This window comes from Nyctibius grandis, chromosome 26 (assembly GCF_013368605.1).
Source record: "Nyctibius grandis isolate bNycGra1 chromosome 26, bNycGra1.pri, whole genome shotgun sequence".
In the NCBI taxonomy this organism is placed as follows: domain Eukaryota; kingdom Metazoa; phylum Chordata; class Aves; order Nyctibiiformes; family Nyctibiidae; genus Nyctibius; species Nyctibius grandis.
The window spans coordinates 3,550,200-3,569,019 of NC_090683.1; the positions used below are offsets into that span (position 1 = coordinate 3,550,200).

General features: G+C 50.7%; 1 protein-coding gene across 4 annotated transcripts in view; it reads left to right on the forward strand.

Moving 5' to 3' along the window:
• TLK2 (tousled like kinase 2) overlaps positions 1-11,332 on the forward strand; it is a 44,228-nt gene extending 32,896 nt beyond the window's left edge. For all 4 annotated transcript variants that reach the window (XM_068418613.1, XM_068418616.1, XM_068418614.1 and 1 more), the window contains 9 exons: positions 295-392; positions 754-835; positions 2,525-2,616; positions 3,543-3,632; positions 4,122-4,291; positions 5,796-5,934; positions 7,062-7,173; positions 8,156-8,263; positions 8,628-11,332. In XM_068418613.1, coding sequence (XP_068274714.1) covers positions 295-392; positions 754-835; positions 2,525-2,616; positions 3,543-3,632; positions 4,122-4,291; positions 5,796-5,934; positions 7,062-7,173; positions 8,156-8,263; positions 8,628-8,801 — 1,065 coding nt within the window. In that variant the 3' untranslated portion in view covers positions 8,802-11,332. The remainder of the gene's footprint in view (positions 1-294; positions 393-753; positions 836-2,524; positions 2,617-3,542; positions 3,633-4,121; positions 4,292-5,795; positions 5,935-7,061; positions 7,174-8,155; positions 8,264-8,627) is intronic.
• The last annotated feature ends 7,488 nt before the right edge of the window (positions 11,333-18,820 follow it).

An 18,820-nucleotide genomic window follows, 5' to 3' on the forward strand; every position in this document is an offset into this window, starting at 1 on the left:
AGAGCAACAACGCTCCTTAATTACAGAAAACGTTAGAGATGAGAAGGCGTAAAGATATGTCTGCTCCTGTCTGTGTGTGGGTGTAAACAAAACTGCCCAGTTGGTTTTCATTCCTGTCACCTTCCACCTGACTCTTAGTTGACTATGACCATCTCTCTAATCTCCCAGACAAGTTATCTAGCAATAACTTCTTCACAAGTGGAATTACATTTGTGTTTCCATGAATCAGGCAGAAATGCTAACTGCACTATCTTACACAGCATTGTGTTTTCCTTTTGGTTTTCCCTTGTGCAGGAAGAAGCAGAGATCCAGGCAGAGCTGGAACGGCTAGAGAGGGTTAGAAATCTACATATCAGGGAATTGAAAAGGATACACAATGAAGATAATTCACAGTAAGCACATGGGATTCAGGGACAGGAATGTATAACAATTCTTTATTCCCCTTCATAAAGGGAAATTATCTTTTTTTTAAATTGATGTTACAACTTAATATGTCACTTGATTGGGGGGTGGCATGGTGATATAACTTGAAGTTCATGTAAGACAAAGGCTTCCAAGTGCATCAAGGTACCATTATGTAGTCTATCATCAGTGCAAAGTGATCAAATAGGATCAAATCTGTCAGTCATTAACACAGTTTTAATATTTTTCTGTCTTCATATAAAAATGTTTTTTCCATGCTGTGTAGTTCTTTATTGTGCAGTAGATTGCATTACTTCTGTCAGTGTTCTTAAACGGTGTCTTTCTCGCCAGATTTAAAGACCATCCAACGCTAAATGATAGATATTTGTTGCTACATCTTCTGGGTAGAGGCGGCTTCAGTGAAGTATATAAGGTAAATTTTAAGTGGCAATCTGTGGTGTAATCTGAATCTGCAGTGAAATCTTGCAGTAAGCAGAATTTTTACACTTGTTTTCTCAATGGTGTGTGTGGTTGTGGGGGAAGAAGGGAGGACAACACACATGTTGCATCTGGCTTGCATTAGACAGCAGGCTTGAGATTTCTAGGCTCTGCTCTTGTTCTCAGAGGTCAGATTTCCTGCAAAATGTATGTTTCAAGAAAATGTTGCACCAAGTCTGCAAGTTTTGTCAGGACAGAGGAGCAAACCACTTGTTTCTTCAAGTGCTACGCACAAATACCTCGAGTAGCAAAGTTTTATTGAGTATGGCACAGCAAGTCTGAACATCACTGTAAATAAGAGAAAATAGCTCCAACAATAAGAGCAAAGCCTTCATTTCCTGAGGGTAGAAGGCTTTTTTCTTGTGTCTTCATTTTACACTCTGAAGTAGCAGACTGGGGCTGTGTATGTGTAGTCTTGGGAATTCCTTGGAACTGAGGATTACTTGTGTGTCAGCACTCTTGCATGGCCAAGACCTGTGATACTTTGGTGCTTGCTATTTGACTATTACGCTTAAAGCCTTTCCAGGTCTAAATATTCCTCATCTGTACCCAGTAGTTCTTCATTCATGTTGAATTTGGCTAGAATGAAAATAACTATGCCAATGCAAATATTAGAGAGTGATTTATTAGAGTGATTTATTATTTTGATGCAATACAACAATAGATATCCAAACCAGGGGGGCTGGACTGCTCAGGTAGTGAAAAAAAGAGTGTGATCTGCATGTAAGTACTCTGAATTGCTCTTTGGAGGCTTTGCTGACTAAGTAGAAAGCCTTGGCTCCACAGATGAAAGCAAGAGGGTATGAATGCTTCATACCTGACAGCGCTTAAGAGTTGTAACTATGTTATTAAAACACAGAAATGCTTAGCCCTTCTTCTCCAGGGTCTTGGCCAATCTGTTAAGCATTAGGAGTTAAGTATACAGCTTTTGAGATGCACACAGTTTATCCTTGTCTGCTTACAATAAGATTTTGCCCCCTCCTGTAAATTAATAGCTGTTGCTGCTCTCAGACAAGGTAAAAGATTTCTGCATTTCTCCAAGAGCACAATTGCAGTGGTGTGTTCTTTAAAGAGTGCTTAAATAGCAAGAAACTGGAGGGAAAAATACAGCACAAGATTTATGCAGTTCTGCCATTGAATTCTCTGGCTTGTAAGTGAGCTGAAACATTATGGTCCAAGATGGAGAGCTGAGCTACCAATGTGAAACAACATATTCAAAACCCTCTGTATGTTTTGGGGTTTTTTTAACCGAGTGTAGAAAATGAGTTAGCTGGCTTGGGGGAATAATGGCAGGGTCTTTCACAGTGTGATTAACTGTCTATATTTTGGTAATTTGGCCTTTCTGATCCCATTGTAGCTCTGGTGGTAAAATGTCAGAATAAATGCAGTATTAGTTAGAGCCCATGGGGAAGGTCAGATCAAAGCACAGAATATTCAATTGTTTTCAGAGTTGCTTGGTTTCATTAGTGAAACTAATTACATCAAAATGTGGGTTTGCTCTTCACTCAGTATGTTGTAATGCTTATTTCCTGGGTGGGGATATTGGTTTGTTAGAGCTTGTCTGCTTTTGCAGTATTAACTTGAAGTTGTGATTCCTACTGATTTTCAGCTCTTCTCTCTGCAGGCATTTGATTTAACAGAACAGAGATATGTAGCTGTGAAAATACACCAGTTAAATAAAAACTGGAGAGATGAGAAGAAAGAAAACTATCACAAGTAAGTAAGGCTGTAAAGCAGACAGCTGTGTTTCCAAACTCCTCCTGTATTTGGTTATCCAGTGCCTGTGAACAGGCTGCCATGTTTTTCCTCTGTTTTGCCACATTTCAAAAACTCTGTCCCAGTAGCTACTTGCAAAAGTTAGGGTTAGATTAGAAATGTTTTAAATGTGTGCACACACACAGTTTTGTGTAAGCACTACGGCACAAGGTTGTAAAGCACCAGTAGCACTCTATGAAAAAAGCGTTAAAGTGGCTTCTCGTCTCTGAAATCTCTAAGCTCTGCTCTTGTGGGAAACCTTCCAGGTACACACCTGCACTGCGCTCCCTGAAAGCCTTCCCCTTCCCTTTGTTTCCTAGAATACTCAGTGCTTTCACAGGTGATTAGGACTATGCATGTCAGGGCCTAGAAGGGAGGTCCAGGAAGCCTTTTGGTGTTGGTAACACTTGCTCCCTAACGTCATGGATTAGATAAGCTCTGCAGAATGTCAGCCAAGCCTTCTCGACAGAGCTTCAAAGATAAAGCTGTGATCTTAATTCCCCAACAACTCACTGGGACCAACTAAGCTGAAGGCTGGAAGTTGGGCTGTTGAGCGTTGTGGAATTTTTCTAGAACTTGTTGATTTTTGTATTCAGCTATCCTGGATCCCTTAACGATTTACTATGAGGTTATTCTATTTTGGCAAGCAGTACCGTTAATCAAGACTAGTTATTTTGTAGTATTGCCAGCGCTTTGAGGTGCACTCTGTGGTTCTCAAGAATAGTTCTGTGCAGTGACTCGTTCGCTCGCCTTTTCTTAAGCTGTCTGAATAATGTTCATGGGTCTGATTGAAGTTGGACTGCTGTGTGGTATGTCTGGGTTCGCTATCTGCAGAACTTAGAGTTAAGTCACTTGTATGACTAATGCTCAGACTTTGCTATTTTCAGACACGCGTGTAGAGAGTACAGAATTCACAAAGAACTGGATCATCCTCGAATAGTTAAGCTATATGACTACTTTTCGCTGGATACTGACTCGTAAGTTATGTTGCTGTGTCCTTTGACTTGGTTTGACCCATTCCCTAGAGAGTATTTGGTCTCAAAACTTTCCAGGAGAGTCCAGAGAATGTCCACACCGATGTTACAGACTGCACTGCAGAGATATCTGGGGCAGTTTCAGTATACATTGGTTTTCTAGAGACACTAGCTCACAAACCAGTATGCTGTGTTATGTCAGATGTGGTGCTTTACTAGTAAATCCTACTCTTTGTTGGCCTGGGCAAACACCCCAGCTGATACAGCTTTCCGCTTCTGGATCTAGCACTTAATGGGGGATGTCTGTCCTTTGTACTGTCGAGCATTGAGGACTGTGCTCCTGGTAGCTTATTTTTAGAATGGGATTAATAGACTGGAGGACTCTTAATTTAATATATTGTCCAAATAGGGGAGTTTTACAGACAAGCAATAACAAAGTGTTCTGGTTTCTATCAGGTGCCTTAATTACAACAACTACTGTTCTGTCTTCAGGTTTTGTACAGTGTTAGAATACTGTGAGGGAAATGATCTGGACTTCTACCTGAAACAGCACAAGTTAATGTCGGAGAAAGAGGCGCGATCCATTATCATGCAGATTGTGAATGCTTTAAAATACTTAAATGAAATCAAACCTCCCATCATACACTATGACCTTAAACCAGGTATGCTGTGCTGCTAGCTGACGTGCTTAAGGATGCTCACTAAAGGTAATGGGGCATAAGTAACATGGGGAAGTTTACTTTGGTCAGGCAGCAAAAAGGAGACAGTGCTGTCTGGGAAAATTTAACTTGCAACAAGAAACAAGCTAAAATGCACAGAACATGCTGTGAAAAGGGTATTGTCTCCCAGAATTGCAACATAAAACAAGGAAGTAACATTCCAGAAGAAGTAGCCTCCTTGTTCTGAATGAGCCCTCGAACCACTAAGTGTCTGTGTTTGGTTTCTTAATGTCCTGCTTGTATTCTGCTGTTGAGAGCTTCTGTTATTGCTTCATAAAGGTTCCCATAATTACTAGTGTGTTTCGTGTTCCCATTCTCCTGTCTTATTCTTTCTGTAATCATCTGCCTGAAAATTTGGTGGCAGAAGCTAACTTGGAGGTGTTCGGTTTTTCATATCGCGTGGCAGCTCGCAAAGCTGAGGACATACAGTCAAACTGTTTGCTCAGGTCTGCCTTTGAATTCAGTAACATCTGCCATGTAGAAGGTCCTGTTCAAACATTGTTGCAAATTTCCCTTTATCATTGGGCAGAGTCACGAGGGGGGAAAAATGGAAGCGCTGTCTCCTGGGGTGATGCGTATTGGCTGCATAGCTTTTTCCTAGTCCAGTAAAATTCAGCCACCTCTTCCAGCAGTTATCCCTGGCTTGGCTCCCTATACTAGTGGCACTTCATCAGCATTGTGTAACTGGTATGTGATGTGGTTTATTGCATCAGCAAGAGGAATCTGTACGGGAGGTGGTGCTGTTGCACTAGTTCCAGTGACCCTGTTTCTTCCCCCAGCTGCCGACTGTTCTCGTGTTGTCTGAGCATGCTGCAGAGCTCTGCCTACAGTTGTCTAAAACTGTGATTCATCCACTGCCATCATGCACGATTCTGCTGCTTTATTGTAGGCTTTGAGAAAAACAGTGATGATACGACTTCTTGATCCTTGATGGATTTGTAAAAGACTCTTGCCTAAGCAGTAATTGTCCTTTTTGAGCTTAGAAAGCCACTGGGGAGCACTGCCAGGAAGGGGAGAGAGTTTCTGGCTGTTGAGAGGCCAGGGCAAGTCAGGACTTCTGGGCAGAATGAGTCATAACTGTGTATGTGTATTTCTCTCCTTAGTCCTCCTTTTTGACCTGCCCTTCCAACAGGACCTTTGGGAGGGGTCAAACAGCATGGGCATCAAGCTGGTTTGGCTAGTAGGGCTGAGAATCTGGAGGGTCCAAGTAATGTCGGGCCACTGTGTCATTCAAGGATGTGCATTCAAGTTCTAGCACTTGGTAGGAGCCGAGTTGTCTGTGGAGCTCAGGGTATTGAGCGTTAAAGCATCTACCCCAGGCTGCTGCAGCTCTCTCTGTAGGTTCCTTGTCCCCTTGTGCAGAGTGCCAGAGTTCAATGCAATCTTATTCTTGTTTTTTTTCCTGCTAGATGTGTATCATAAGGGTCTGTGTCCTTCCTCTGTCTAGGTAACATTCTTCTAGTCAATGGTACTGCATGTGGAGAGATAAAAATCACAGATTTTGGACTTTCCAAAATCATGGATGATGACAGCTACAACTCTGTTGATGGCATGGAACTGACATCGCAGGGGGCCGGTACTTACTGGTAAGCGTCGCCTGGGTCTCTTGCAAGTTACAGATCAACAAGAGTTTATAAACAGCTTTAGATCTGTGTCAGCTCTGTATGTGCTGCCATGGTCTGTGACAGCTTGAGAGACTGCAGGTTTGAGACCCTGGAAACTGCTCTTGTTGTCACACAGCTCCTTTTGAGGCTGGCAGCTTTTTACTTTTTGGGTTAGTGGGTTAGTGTTTATACATTTGAAAACCATCTCCTATCCAAAGGGCCTGGTGAAAAACTGCATATGCTGCATGCTGCTGAGATAGCGAGCTCTCGAGTGGAGCTTGGCTGCTATTTCACAGTCCATAATGGCACTGTCTAACAGTTTCAGCAAGGAGGAGGAGAATACCATGCCTGTTTGGAAATTCAGGTACATCAGGGAGATGGAAAGAGTGTTCCACTGAAATGAGGAGGTGAAAACCCATAGTTAGCTCTTACAAAAGATGTAAATCTCAGTGCTGTCTGTAGCCAGAGCTTCGCTTTCAAATGTCATGTGAAAGATGTTTTCAGCAATACTTTATCCTCAGTGACAAGTGTTGTCACCCGTGGCTGAGAGCAAGACCTACGCTGAGCGCCCCTGAATGTGGTTCTTAGATATTACCCAAGCTGCAGACTGTCACTATGGGCAACAGTTGTACAGGAACATTTGTTAAGGCATTCTGTATTGTACAGCTTTGTTCTGTTCCTAAAAATGAAACTAGCTGTAGTTTGAGCAAGGCTGAGTGTCTCTAACTAGGACGTGGCATCTGGGGTTGTGTTTCTAGAAATATGTATTTTGGCCGTGTGTTTCTATTGTGGAATTGTTGGCCAAGCCCTTTTAACAACACATACCAGTTCTGAAGATAAAAGAAAATGGGATTATTATATGTGCTCTGGTGAAAAGAAACTGGCTGTGCTGACTAGCTCAGACCGTGAGTGTCAGGAGAGTCCTTGGGATCACTGTCCCCAGAAGGGGTATGCATTGGTGATCTTGGCCCAGAGATGCACAGGAATGAAATTGGGTTCTTCCCAAGCCAATATCTGATCACAGAAGCTTGTTCCTTCCTTTCTAAAGAAAATGATTGAAAGTATTTGGAGATGCTGCTCATAATTTGTTGTCACTTCCTTCTAATCAGGTATTTGCCACCAGAATGTTTTGTGGTTGGGAAAGAACCTCCAAAGATTTCAAATAAAGTTGATGTCTGGTCAGTGGGAGTCATCTTCTATCAGTGTCTCTATGGCAGAAAGGTAAGAAGGCATTAAACTCCTTTCCTAGTGGTGATTCTCAAACCTTTTGGGAGGCAGCCCTGGCTTCTGCTTCCTTCTCCTCCCCAGGCTTAGAAGGTGCTTCCACCTTGTCTCTTTGCCATCAGTTCCAAGGCAGAGTCCATGCTAATGAAGTGGGGAGAACTTACTAGGTTGTGTTTTGCTTTACATGGCACTTCCTTGAAAAGCAATGTTCTGCAGAACATCTCTTTACACTGGGCATGTTCCCACTGAGGCTGTTACGGGCAGGACACGTGTATCGTTCAGGGCTGGACACCTGAGGTTCTTGATCTGGCATTTTGTGATGCTTTCGATGCACTAAGTCTTTGTTGAGCCTAATACTGCTTGACAGCTGCAAGTGTTTTAGAAAAAAAAAAGTAGGTACAAATTCCCACTGTAGAAGTTTTTAAGATGACTTTTGGAAGGGAAGAGTCTGGATCAGGAAAAGGTGATTTGTCCTGAGAAAAGGTAGTTTGTTTTATGACAACAGAAGAAAAGGTTGGAGCAGGAAAAGGATTCCATCAACTCTTGTTTTCACAAGTCCTTGGTAACCAAGTGGTGTGAAAGCCTGGGCTGACAAACACACTGTGTTGCTTCGTGTTGTCAGTCAGACAGATGGTGGAAGCAGCCCAGCAAAGATTGAAGTGGGTGAATCTCCTGTCAGCTTAGATAGATGAAGGCTCTCTTGCACATGCTGAAGCTGACCTATGAGGTCTAGAAGCAGGCGGAGATCCCTCCTGAGCTGGAGATGCCCCAGACACATTCCAGCATTGTCCCTTTTGTTCAGTTTAAGCACAGGAGGAATGTGTCCTACTCATCTGGCTGGTATCTCCAGGACCTTCACAGCATTCGTGGGCTTCTTGCCTGGAAAAATACTGATGTCAAGTGACGATAAACAGTAGCGTTATGGGTTTTTTAAGGCCTGCCACCAGCCTTTAACAACTGTCTTCCTTTTTTTTGGTAGCCCTTCGGTCACAACCAGTCACAACAAGATATTCTGCAGGAGAACACAATTCTGAAAGCTACCGAGGTGCAGTTCCCTCCAAAGCCAGTAGTCACGCCAGAAGCAAAGGTAAATCTTGCAGCGAGTTTGATCCCACCATGTATGTCAGTCAGCGATTGGTACTGGCAGTTCGTCCTCTTGGTTTCCCTAAAACCTGTAGGAGTTCAATCTTGCAGAGTGGCCAGTGGCTTTGCGTTGTAGTGGTCAAGCTGAGGATTGAACAGAGTGCAGCGTGTGCCTCTGCCTGGGCTTTCTCCTGATGAACGATGAGCTTCTGGTGTAGGAGCTGGACTGTCTCTGTGGTCACTGGGGAAGGAATTTCAGCACTGGGGTTGTCAGATTGGCCCCACTCCCAAAGAGTTATCTGTCAAAGAAAGCTTCCTGTGTCTCTCCGTCCACTAACTCTTGTTTTGCCTTTGTGGGGTGTCTGCAGGCATTTATCAGACGCTGTTTGGCCTACCGAAAGGAGGATCGGATAGATGTCCAGCAGCTGGCCTGTGACCCCTACTTGCTGCCTCACATCCGCAAATCTGTATCCACAAGCAGCCCAGCTGGAGCTGCGATTGCATCAACCTCTGGATCATCCAATAACAGCTCTTCAAACTGAGACAGAGTAATAGGCCAAAAACTGCTTGAGAAACCGGCAAAAGACTTTCAGAAACAGCTTTGGAATAGAGGAATCCGCAAGGGTCTCAAGAAACCTGTACCAGGTGCTTTTTTTCTCTTGCTTTTTTCCATCCATAGAGCATGACAACATCAACTCTCATCAAGAAAACCTTTGGCATCTAGGCCAAGCCATGTGGATAGGAGATGGCTTGAGGTTTATCCAGTAAATGACCACAAAAGGGTGGCTGCTCTGAGCAAGGAGGGGAAACTCAGAAAATACAAAAAGACATGGTTCCATGTACTGTGAACTTCTGAACATGCAGCCTTGGGGAATCCAGGACGCCGTGTGTGCTTCATATGAAGAATGTGGACTTTGGAAAAAAGACTGGGCTAGTCCAGTGTTGATATTTAAACATTGTTCTTTTTCTTTTAATAAAGTTTAGGTAACATCTCCTGAAAAGCTCGAAGCACCAAGGTTCAGCTGGGGATGGTATATGACTCTTTGCCCTTTGGAGGGGAAAAAAGTTGATCCTGCCTGTTCATGGCACTAGAGTTAGTGTTTTACCCCTAATTAATTTCAGTTTTTTAAAAATAACAATTTTTTGGAAGAAAACAGTTTTCTGGTCTGAAAGTGAAACCCATATTAGCGGGTTCATGGCAGTGTCCGTTCTGCGGATGGTGCAGCTTTCTGCTCCCTTGGGGTGGCCTCTTACAACTCATTCACCTTCTCAGGAGGGCTGTGAAGCCCATGGGAGAACAGGCCTGCAGAGATCTCCTGTGGGTAGTGGATCACAGCTCAGTCTGCCACAAGGTTTTCAACTGCTGCTTCGTAGCTCTCACAACGGTTGCACCTTTTTAATTTATTTGAAGTGCTGTTCTTTTTGAAAACACACCCCGGCATGTTCACGGCGTGCTCTCTGCTCTCGTGAGCGTGATACCTGTTGACTGTTGAAAAGGCAGGCAGCGAACGGGAACGAATCGGAGCACGGCTCAGTGGATCACAGGTGTGATCCATGCTCATGCAGAACTGTACAGAACTTGTTCATCTTACAAAAATCCGCAGCTGAAGACTTGTCTGCTCTTCTCAGCTAGGTGACTTGGCAGCAAAGCTTCCTCTCTCCCTTAACACTTTCCTTTTAAAACTTGCTGACTTTCCTAACTTGCTGCCATCGCTGCATCCGATTTCAAATGAGAGGGAATGAGATAATGTTCTAGAAAAGGGAGCAAACACCCTAATTATTATTGTTGTCTCCCTTCTGTAATCTGCCTGGAGGGGTCTTACACCTTCAGCTGGAGTCTGCCTGCTGTGAAATGCAAGCCTCTTGTCCCCACTCTACCCCCTTCTTCCCCCCCACATTGAAGGAAAACTGAAAATACACAAAAAGCACAGCACTTGAACATGTGGCGGCCAGGTTGGAGTGCTCCTAACATGTGGCAGGAGTTCAGAGCCAGAAATATTTAAAGATGCAGTGTTCAAGGGCAAGGTTTGTCTCGGCAGGGAGCTGAGTGGTGCGCTACTGCGATTCAGGGTGGTGGTTAAAAACCAGCTTACCCTGTGCACGCTTCCTGACCCAAGACCCAGACCACCGTGGGGTGGACTGTCCTCTGTGCGGCACCTCCAGGCTTGTCCCCGCAGCTCTGGCAGCGTGCGGGGCTGTTGGGGCCCTCGGTACCCGAAGGGCCTTCTCCTGGCAAGCGTCTTGGTCACACGCTTTGGGAGAGAACCACCACTTGTCTGCCTTAGTGTAAGCCATGGTCTGCAAATACTACGCTTAAACCTGATCAGGAACTTGTGGTTAATTGAAAAATGGAGGAGTCTGTTGAAATTAAGCGATGGGCCTGGGAAGTGGAGGACTCTGCCGCTTTGGTTTTTATTACTATTTTTGTAGTGACTCTTGGGCTTTTAATTGGATGTATTCACTTGCAGCTGCATTAAGGTGGTCTCTAAACTGTAGTGTTTTAAACAAAGAAAAGAAATACTGCATCTTTAAATCCTCAGCTGTAATTTCTTAGCCCTTTCCATCCCTCCTGCTCTATTCCAGAAGTTAACTGTTTAGCAAGCAGCACTTCAACGTGTCTATTCAGCCTCTGTCAGGCGAAATCAGGGTTGATGCCTCATCCCGTTTGCTGAAACTGATGATTTGGTGTCTGTCCACATCAGGGAGAATTCTAAAAGGGTTTTTTCTATCCCGGTCCCGTTGTTTCTTGGACATACAGTGTGTGCTATCTCTGTGGGTGTGATTAGTTTTGTGTCAGATGCATTTATTCCTGCTGTGCGACACCCATCCAGGGGCCTGGGGACAGCGTTGGCCTTTCCCGGGGCTGACAGCAGTGAAGAACCCTGGTAGAATTCTGGCTGCGACACCTTCCTTGTTAATATGGGTTTCACTTCCAATAACAGACCCTATTGCCACATTGTTCATTTACTTAAAGCAAAGTGTATGAAGAATTTGTAACTTAAACCAGGCCAGACTGTTTTGGCTCTACCCAACAGATGAGACATGGATATTAAAATAAGTTTTAAGAAACTGATTTGCTTGGCTCTTACTGTTCTGCTCTTCGTAGCGTTGGCACGAGCTCTCTTGCAGTGGCTGCACGGAGGTGACGCGGGACAGGATGAGGAAGGATGAAGGAAAGTTGCATTCGACTGCTCAGAGCAGCGAGATCTCTGCGTCAGGGGAGGAATCACTGAAAATTACCGAGTCTTGTTTAATTACTGGGATTTAACTTGTTCTGGAACATCGAGACAGACATCTGAGGTGGGTTTGTCCCTCATTTCCAATAGAGTAGCAGCTGCCTTAAGAAGCTCTGTATATTTGGGACACAACAAACACCTTTTTTGTGTCTGTTGATGAAAATTTGTGTTGAACTCCCCTGCCATGGCTGGCTGTGCCGAGAGCCGGTGGCCACTGCCTGCCGGTGGCTCCCCAGCCCACGGGCACCCCAGGCTCTGGTCTCAGTCACCCAGAATAACCGCACTGTGCAGTGACAAGAAACTCAGCTCCTTTAATTTCTTACGGCTGAGTCGTGTCAGCTTTAAAAACATACGATAGCAAATGAGAAAGGACCTTGGCAGCTGAAGATGTCAAGTCCGCTTATATCTGGACTAATAACTGAGGAGTGCCAGTTCACACACCCAGCCCCTCTGCAGGCATCTCCCAACCTCTGTGCAGGGCATCCCCACCATGAAGTGGGGCATCCCCTGCCTGCCAGAGCCTGGTTCCTCCCGAGGAAGAATCGCTGGGGCTCAGGGTTTCTCTGCAAACCTGACGTCACCCTCGCCGCCCTTGAAGTTAAAGTCAGCTTTGGGCTGAGCGCGAGTGAAACCGAACACCGAGAGCAGCTCGGCTCCCTCCTCGCTGCTGCAATTGATTATTTTTCGGCCCCCCGTGCCAGTTTTGATGATGCGACACAGATTTGGGCGGGGGGAGGCGGCGGCAGCGTTTCAGCAGCAAATGCACAAGCATCCTGTGGTCAGGCGTCTGGGCCAGGTACCCACCGCGCGTGCGTGGCGCGCCCCGAGCAGGGGTGGACGTGGGATTACGCACCCGGTTTGACGCCAGCGGGGATGAGACTGACTGAGGGGCTGCCTCGCTGGACACTTCGCCTCCTACGTTAGCCATGAGGAGTCACGCTATGAAATGAGCTTCCTTCTGCCAAAGGGGCCAGTCCCAGTTTATTTTGTGACCTGGCAAACCCTCGGCACAAGGTTTGCTACCGCTGCCAGTGTCTCCCTGGGGTTTGCTGCTGGAGGGTGTTACTTTCTGGGTGCTACGCAGGCCTGGCTCAAGCAGCCTTGACTTAAACCTTCCCCTTCCTGACACGGAGCGGGAGAGGAGATTGGCAGCACATGGAAGCACGACCCGGTGCAGCCCTGACCCCCACCCAGCCTGGAGGTGCCTTTTCTCCTACCCGCCGATGAATCTTTGCACCGCGACCCTGAATTTCCACCACTGCACATAGCTGTGCCCACGGCTTCTGCTTCACCCTGGCCCCGGCGCTGCCCTCGGGGACAGCCGGGTGCCCCGTGGCCATCGCCCTGGGTGGGGGCGAGAGGCCAAGCAAATGCAGAGCTGTTCAACATCCCCTCGCCACGTTCACACCCAGGAACAGGCAACTTGGCCACAAGGACGCTATTGTCTGCGCCGGGCGGGGGAACAGGAGCTGGGACGGGGGCTGAGACACTCTCTCATTTCATGCATTAACTGCGTGGGGACGCGAAGGATGGGAAAAGCCGCTGGCGCGTGCTGGCTGGTGAAGAGCCGCACGCTGCTGCCAGCACCGCGCGCTCCTCCCTGCTCCGCTCCGCTCCCAGCCCTGCGTCATGCCGTGGGATGGGTTGCCGCAGCCTTTCTTCTCCCTCCATCCTTCGGCTGCAGCTCGGTGTTTCTATTGCTCTGTTGCTCCTCGTTTCCAAACGCTGGCTGGCTGCTGGGTCAGTGTAGGGGAGGCTCAGTGCTTCGAGCTGAGCCAGTAAAGCCTGAAAATAGTCAGCCACCACCTGCCCCACCGGTGTGGGATGAGCCTCACCACCCCACAGGCAGCCCTGGCCTGGAGTTGCTCTCCCATCCGCTGTTACTTGGGCTGCAGGGACGGGGCAGAGGGGTGCAATGGTCCAGCTGGAGCTAAAAACGCAGGGATGGGGCTAAAAACGCAGGGATGGAGCTAAAAATGCAAGGATGGGGCTAAAAATGCAGGGTGGGGCTAAAAACGCAGGGATGGGGCTAAAAACGCAGGGATGGGGCTAAAAACGCAGGGATGGGGCTAAAAACGCAGGGATGGAGCTAAAAACGCAGGGATGCTGTAGGGAGCATCAGGGTGAAGGCAGGGAGACTCGGCCCTGCATGCAGGCCAGATCTCCCATCCCCACTCCAGCAGCCACGGGGAACACGGGCAGCGGGTTTACAAGGTGCTTGGCTCTGGTTTGCATTCTTGGGAAGAAAAAAACCAGAGCTCTGCTCAGTCCTGTCCTCTCTTGACCGAAGCCGCCACTTGCGTGGGAGCCATGAGCACGCGCTGGCCGGGGTCCGGGGGACATGGGCTGCCGTGTCGGCAACCTCCTCGCTCTTGGCCTGGCTCAGCTCCACATCGAGATCAGGGCTCCAAACCTGCTTTGGTCAGCGTTGGCTCATCCCACCTCCTGCTAATCCTGGAAATCCACCCGCTCGCACCCAAACCCAGGAGAGCAGCCAGGATTGATGCCAAAACCCCTCCAGGCTAAAGGGACCGACAGGAGATGGCAAGGGATGGAGATGGCGAGGGATGGAGGCGTCCGTGGCTACGAGGTAAGGCAGTGACAGAGGTGGAAACGAAGCATCTGGGGCCGACTGCGTGGCCGCTGGACCACACTGCTCCTGCTGGAAAGGGCCGCGGGACAGGGTGGGATCTCCACTCCCCGGTCCCATCCCCGCTTCCTGCAGATGCCGTTGGGGATGTGCTGTCCTCCGCCGCTCTCCAGCTGCCTTCCCTCCCCGCTCCGCAACCCGGCTCCACTAATTTGCTCTTGAGTCACGCAGAGAAAGTGTTTTTTTCTAAAAGTCGAATTTGTTGCAAATGGCTGGAATTCCTCCCTGCCCCTTTTGCAGGAGCCCTGGGGAGGAAGGAGAGGCAAGGGGCTCGGAGGGCAGCGCTGCTCCCCGGGCAGCCCCCAGCCTCGTCTCGCCCCCGCGGCGGAAGGGCAGGGATCTCGGCGCTGGCCCTCCCAGGGCTGGAGCGCCCTGAAATTCCTCGTGGCAGCTTTTTGAGCGAGCACATCTGGTTTTAATAAATTATTTGCAGTTTGAACTTGCCTGACTTTTAAGGGCTGCAGAAGAGAGAGCAGCAAAGAGCCCCGAGAGCCTCAGCGCGGGGCACCCACAAAGGGACCGGCTTTGCAGTGCTGGGAGTGAGAGGGGTTGGGGAGGGATTTGGGGAGGGGGTCAGGGACCCCAGGAGCTGGCAAAGCCCCGTCTGCTCCTTGCAAGAGCTGAGGGGACGGTCAGTTTGGAGGCAGGGAAACAGCCCTTCTTTTTGGCCGGGATCCTTCTACCCGCAGCTGAGTGTCGAGCAAAGCTGGGGCTGATCTTAACACCGTGTTTGTGCGCTCAGGCGAGGAGCACGGGGAGCAAACGGCAGCGCAGGCGAGGGTCCCTCCCCGACCCCCAGTGCTGAGACCCCTCTCCCAGTGCTGAACCTGTTGGCACTTGGAAAAACCAAACCCCTGGGCACATCAGCATCCCCCAGGCATCCACTGGCCACCAACGTGCCCGGGGCCGTGGAGCTGAGCCCCTGCACCGTGTCCCCGGGCTTGTCCTGAAGGGAAGGGGGCAAATGCAAACTGGTCTCTGCCGTGCTCCCCCCACGTGGGTTCCCCGCCATGCTGGGGGATATCCCAAGCCCCACGTCCCAGCGAGGGGGCTGCTGACCACCCCTCGCTGCCTGTGACGCAGAGCCTGGCAGTGGGCTTTGGGAGGTGAAGCCTTCTCCAGTGCTGGGACTGGGGCTGCCCTGGCCGTCCCCCGTCGGTCTCCGACGATGCAGGGAGAGTGACGTGGCCTTCCCCTGCTGCCGGCGCGGGGGAGAGAGGAGCCAGCAGACGCCAAGACGGCCTCTTCCCTAAGCAGTGACCTCAGCGCGGCGGCGCCTGCCAGGTGGGTGTTGATCTTGGCCCGGCCGGTGCCGTTTGGGGGCCAGGATGAGGCCGAGCGGCGCGGACGCGGGGCTGAGCTCGTGGCAGAGCCTGGCAGGTGCCGCGGGTCCCCGGCGTGCGGGCGGTCCCCGGCTGCAGTTGCCGAAGCAAAGCAAAGCCTGTGGCACCCACAGCCCCTGGACAGCCACTGCCTGCGGGCAGGGCTTGGCTCTCCAGCGCCGCTCTCCTGGAGCCCCTCAGTCCTGCAGAGAGCCACGGGAAGGGGGTGACACCCTTGGAAGAGCACGATGGAGAAGGACATGCAGCCTCCCTGGTTGGATACAGTACCCTCATGTCCTGCCCAGGCTCTAATAGACCCTTTGGATGTGCTGGTCCTCCCAGGTGGCTGGTGGGTTGGTGCAGATTCTCCCTGCAGAGCATCTGCCCTCAAGCCTGGTGCTACGGACACTGCCCTCGTGAGCCACAGGTCCCCAAATCCTGTCCTCTAATGCCTCTGGCACGAGCAAACAGCAAACATGCCCCATATCAGCCCCAAACTCGCAGGGTGCCACCCCTGCCGGGAACGGCCGGGTCCCGCAGCTCGTTAGCAACATTTCCGACCCGTGGGAAGCTGAGCATCCCCCACCGCCCCAGTTTCTGCCAGGGCTCCCACGCAGACCCGCAGCCGAAGGTGGGGGAGCAGCAGGGATCCATCTCCAGAATTTTTTTCCAAATCCTTCTGCAGGGTGACTTTCCCTTGAGCCGCTGCGGTTTCACCCCATCCCACCGCAGCCTCTCTGCTGTCACCATCCCTGTACGGTCTGTTGCTTCAGCCAAAAACAGCATTTATTTTTCCAACCAGGGGACAGACACAGATGCTCCGACTGCAGGAACTGGCCACTGGCACTGAACATCCCAAGCGCTGGGTAAGCCCGCGACGAGCCCATCGCTCCCATCCCTCGCCCGGTGCAAAGAGCTCTCCCGAGAGCGTGGCCGGCGGCACAGTCGTCCGTCCCCAGCACGTGGCCACGTCCCCTCGTCTGACAGCAACTCGTTAGGGCCAGAGAGGTCAGACAGCTTGGAAACCTCCCAGGGGAAGGGAAAAATGCGTTTCCTCCCGATCTGCTCCGATGAGTAGCAACTCAATTGGTACTAAACTGGATTGGGAGGAGAGTAAGTGAGGAGCTGTTAGCCCGCATTGGAGGAATTAATTATTAGGGAGTGCTAATTATCTCCTAATCACACACAGCACAGGGGCCTCCAAGACCCGGGATGAAGCAGGCCAGGAGGCAGCAATGCTCTGCGGGATCTGCTCCTTTCAGCCTTGCCGCATCCCCTCCTTCGGATGGGCTTTGCCTCCTTAAAAAGGGACATCAGGTCTGTTCGGGATGGGTAGAGGGACCCGTTCGTGGGGCTTTATGGCTCCATGAGGTCCAGCCGCTGGTGCCACGGTGGGTGGTGTCCCCCAGGAGCAGACTCCAGGGCGTAAGGATGGGAGGGAGGATCCAGGCAGCTCCCTCCTCTCCTCCAGGCTGTCACACTCGCTCCCCCCCGGCGCGCGTCCAGCCATGGAGGGTGAGCGACGCTGTTCTCCCTGCGCTGCCTCAATTAAAAACTAATCCCTGGCTTAAAAAAAAAAAACCCAACAGCTCAGATGCTGATGTGCTTAATTGGCCCCCCCGGAGGGTTTGCATCCCCAAAGCCACTCCTGGCACCGCTCTGCAGGTCCTTCCTGCTTTGCTGGGGAACAACGGCTTCATTTATTTTCGCAAGAACGGCCAAACAACACGTGGCTGGCTCACACACGTCCCCCCACGTCGTGCCATCTCGGGGCCAGATCCTGCTCCCCGCTCGAGGGAGTGCTGCCAGTGTCTTGGCTTGATTTAAAAGCATCATCTTGCCTGAATTTTGCATGGCAGAGTCTGTGTGTCGAGGCCTGACGTGCCTCCCCCTGCGCTGCCCAAATCCCTGCAGAGCTGGAGGAGGCGGCGAGGCTCCCGCGCCCTCGGGGATGCTCCCACGGGGTGGGTGCTGCGGGCATCGCCCTTTCCTCACCGGTGCAACCAAATCTTTGCACCATGAGTGTTCCCACCCAGGGCAGGGCGATGCCCAGGTGAGCCGCTGCCTCACCAATGTCGGGCTGCCCGAGGGGGATTTTTTTTTCCTCTCTTCCCAGGTTTCAGTGATTTGGGATTTTTATTTATTTCAAGAAAATTGCAATGCTGAATCTCCTCCAGGTGCCTCGGGGTGACCTGTTACCTCCAGCCAGACCCCCGGGAAGGTGTGAGCAGCTGCGCTGGTTTGGTGCTGATGGTTTGTAAGGTGCGAGCAGTTTTTAGTACCAAAGCAAATCCCTTGAGGAAGAATCTGCGGTGCCTGTGCGGCTCCCGTGGCAGCAGGCCTCCTCACACAGAAACACGCAGCCCAACAGCGGGAAGAAGCTGGGAAAATGCTGATTTCCAGCGTTTTCCACATACACTGCTCTCTTTGCGTGGCTTTTGGGGGGCTGGGCAGCTCTGCCTAGAGGGAAGGTGTAAAAAAAGAAAGTTTAAAAAAATATTTAAAAGTTTTTAAAAGCCTTTTCTATTCAGCTCTTGGATATGGGGCACGTCCCCATCAGATACTGGGTGATGATGCTCTTTGCTCCGTGCTCCTCGGCAGAGTACCGGGAAGCTGGAGCGCTGCACCCCTACCCCACGGCTGGAGGGAGGAAGCCGCTCTCCGGGCAGGGTGGGTGGAAGGTGCAATGAGCTGTGTCTGACCTCAGCATCCCCCATCCACAGATGAGACTGCAGCTGCCCAGCTTTATGATGCAGGGATGGATGGAGGGAGGAGGATTCATCCCTGCGTACTCAGGATGAAATAACCCCTCCGAACACCCCGAGGTGCCACCCAAAACGCGCGCTGGCAGCTCGCAGCAGCCCCTGGCTCCTCTCGCCGGCGGAGATGGGCTCCACGCCGAGGTCCCGGGCGGGGGAAGGCGTTTGCTCAAGGCACAGCGAGACCCGCCGTGGGGCTGGCGGCACCGTGGGCATCTCCCACGCACCCTCCGCCTCGCCCCGGGGGTGCAGGGGGTGCCAGCCCTCCCCGGGGGTCTGCAGGGATGCACCGGCCGGGCTGTGCACCGCTCCTGCCAGCCCCCTGCTTCACCCCCGAGCCCCGGGAGCCCCCGGCCGGCCCCACCCCCGCCTCCCCGCTCCCCCCGCCGCTCCTCTGGGCCGGGGCAGCGCGGCTCCCGCTGACGCAGTGTCTGAGGCCGGCGCGCAATTTAATTTATTTTTTTTAACTTCTCCCCCCCCCCCCCCCCCTTCTCCCCTCCCTCTCCCGTTTCGGTGTCCCTCCTCCTCCTCCTCCTCCTCCTCCTCCTCCTCCTCCTCCTCCTCCGTCTCCCGCCCCTCCGCCGTCCCCCGGCC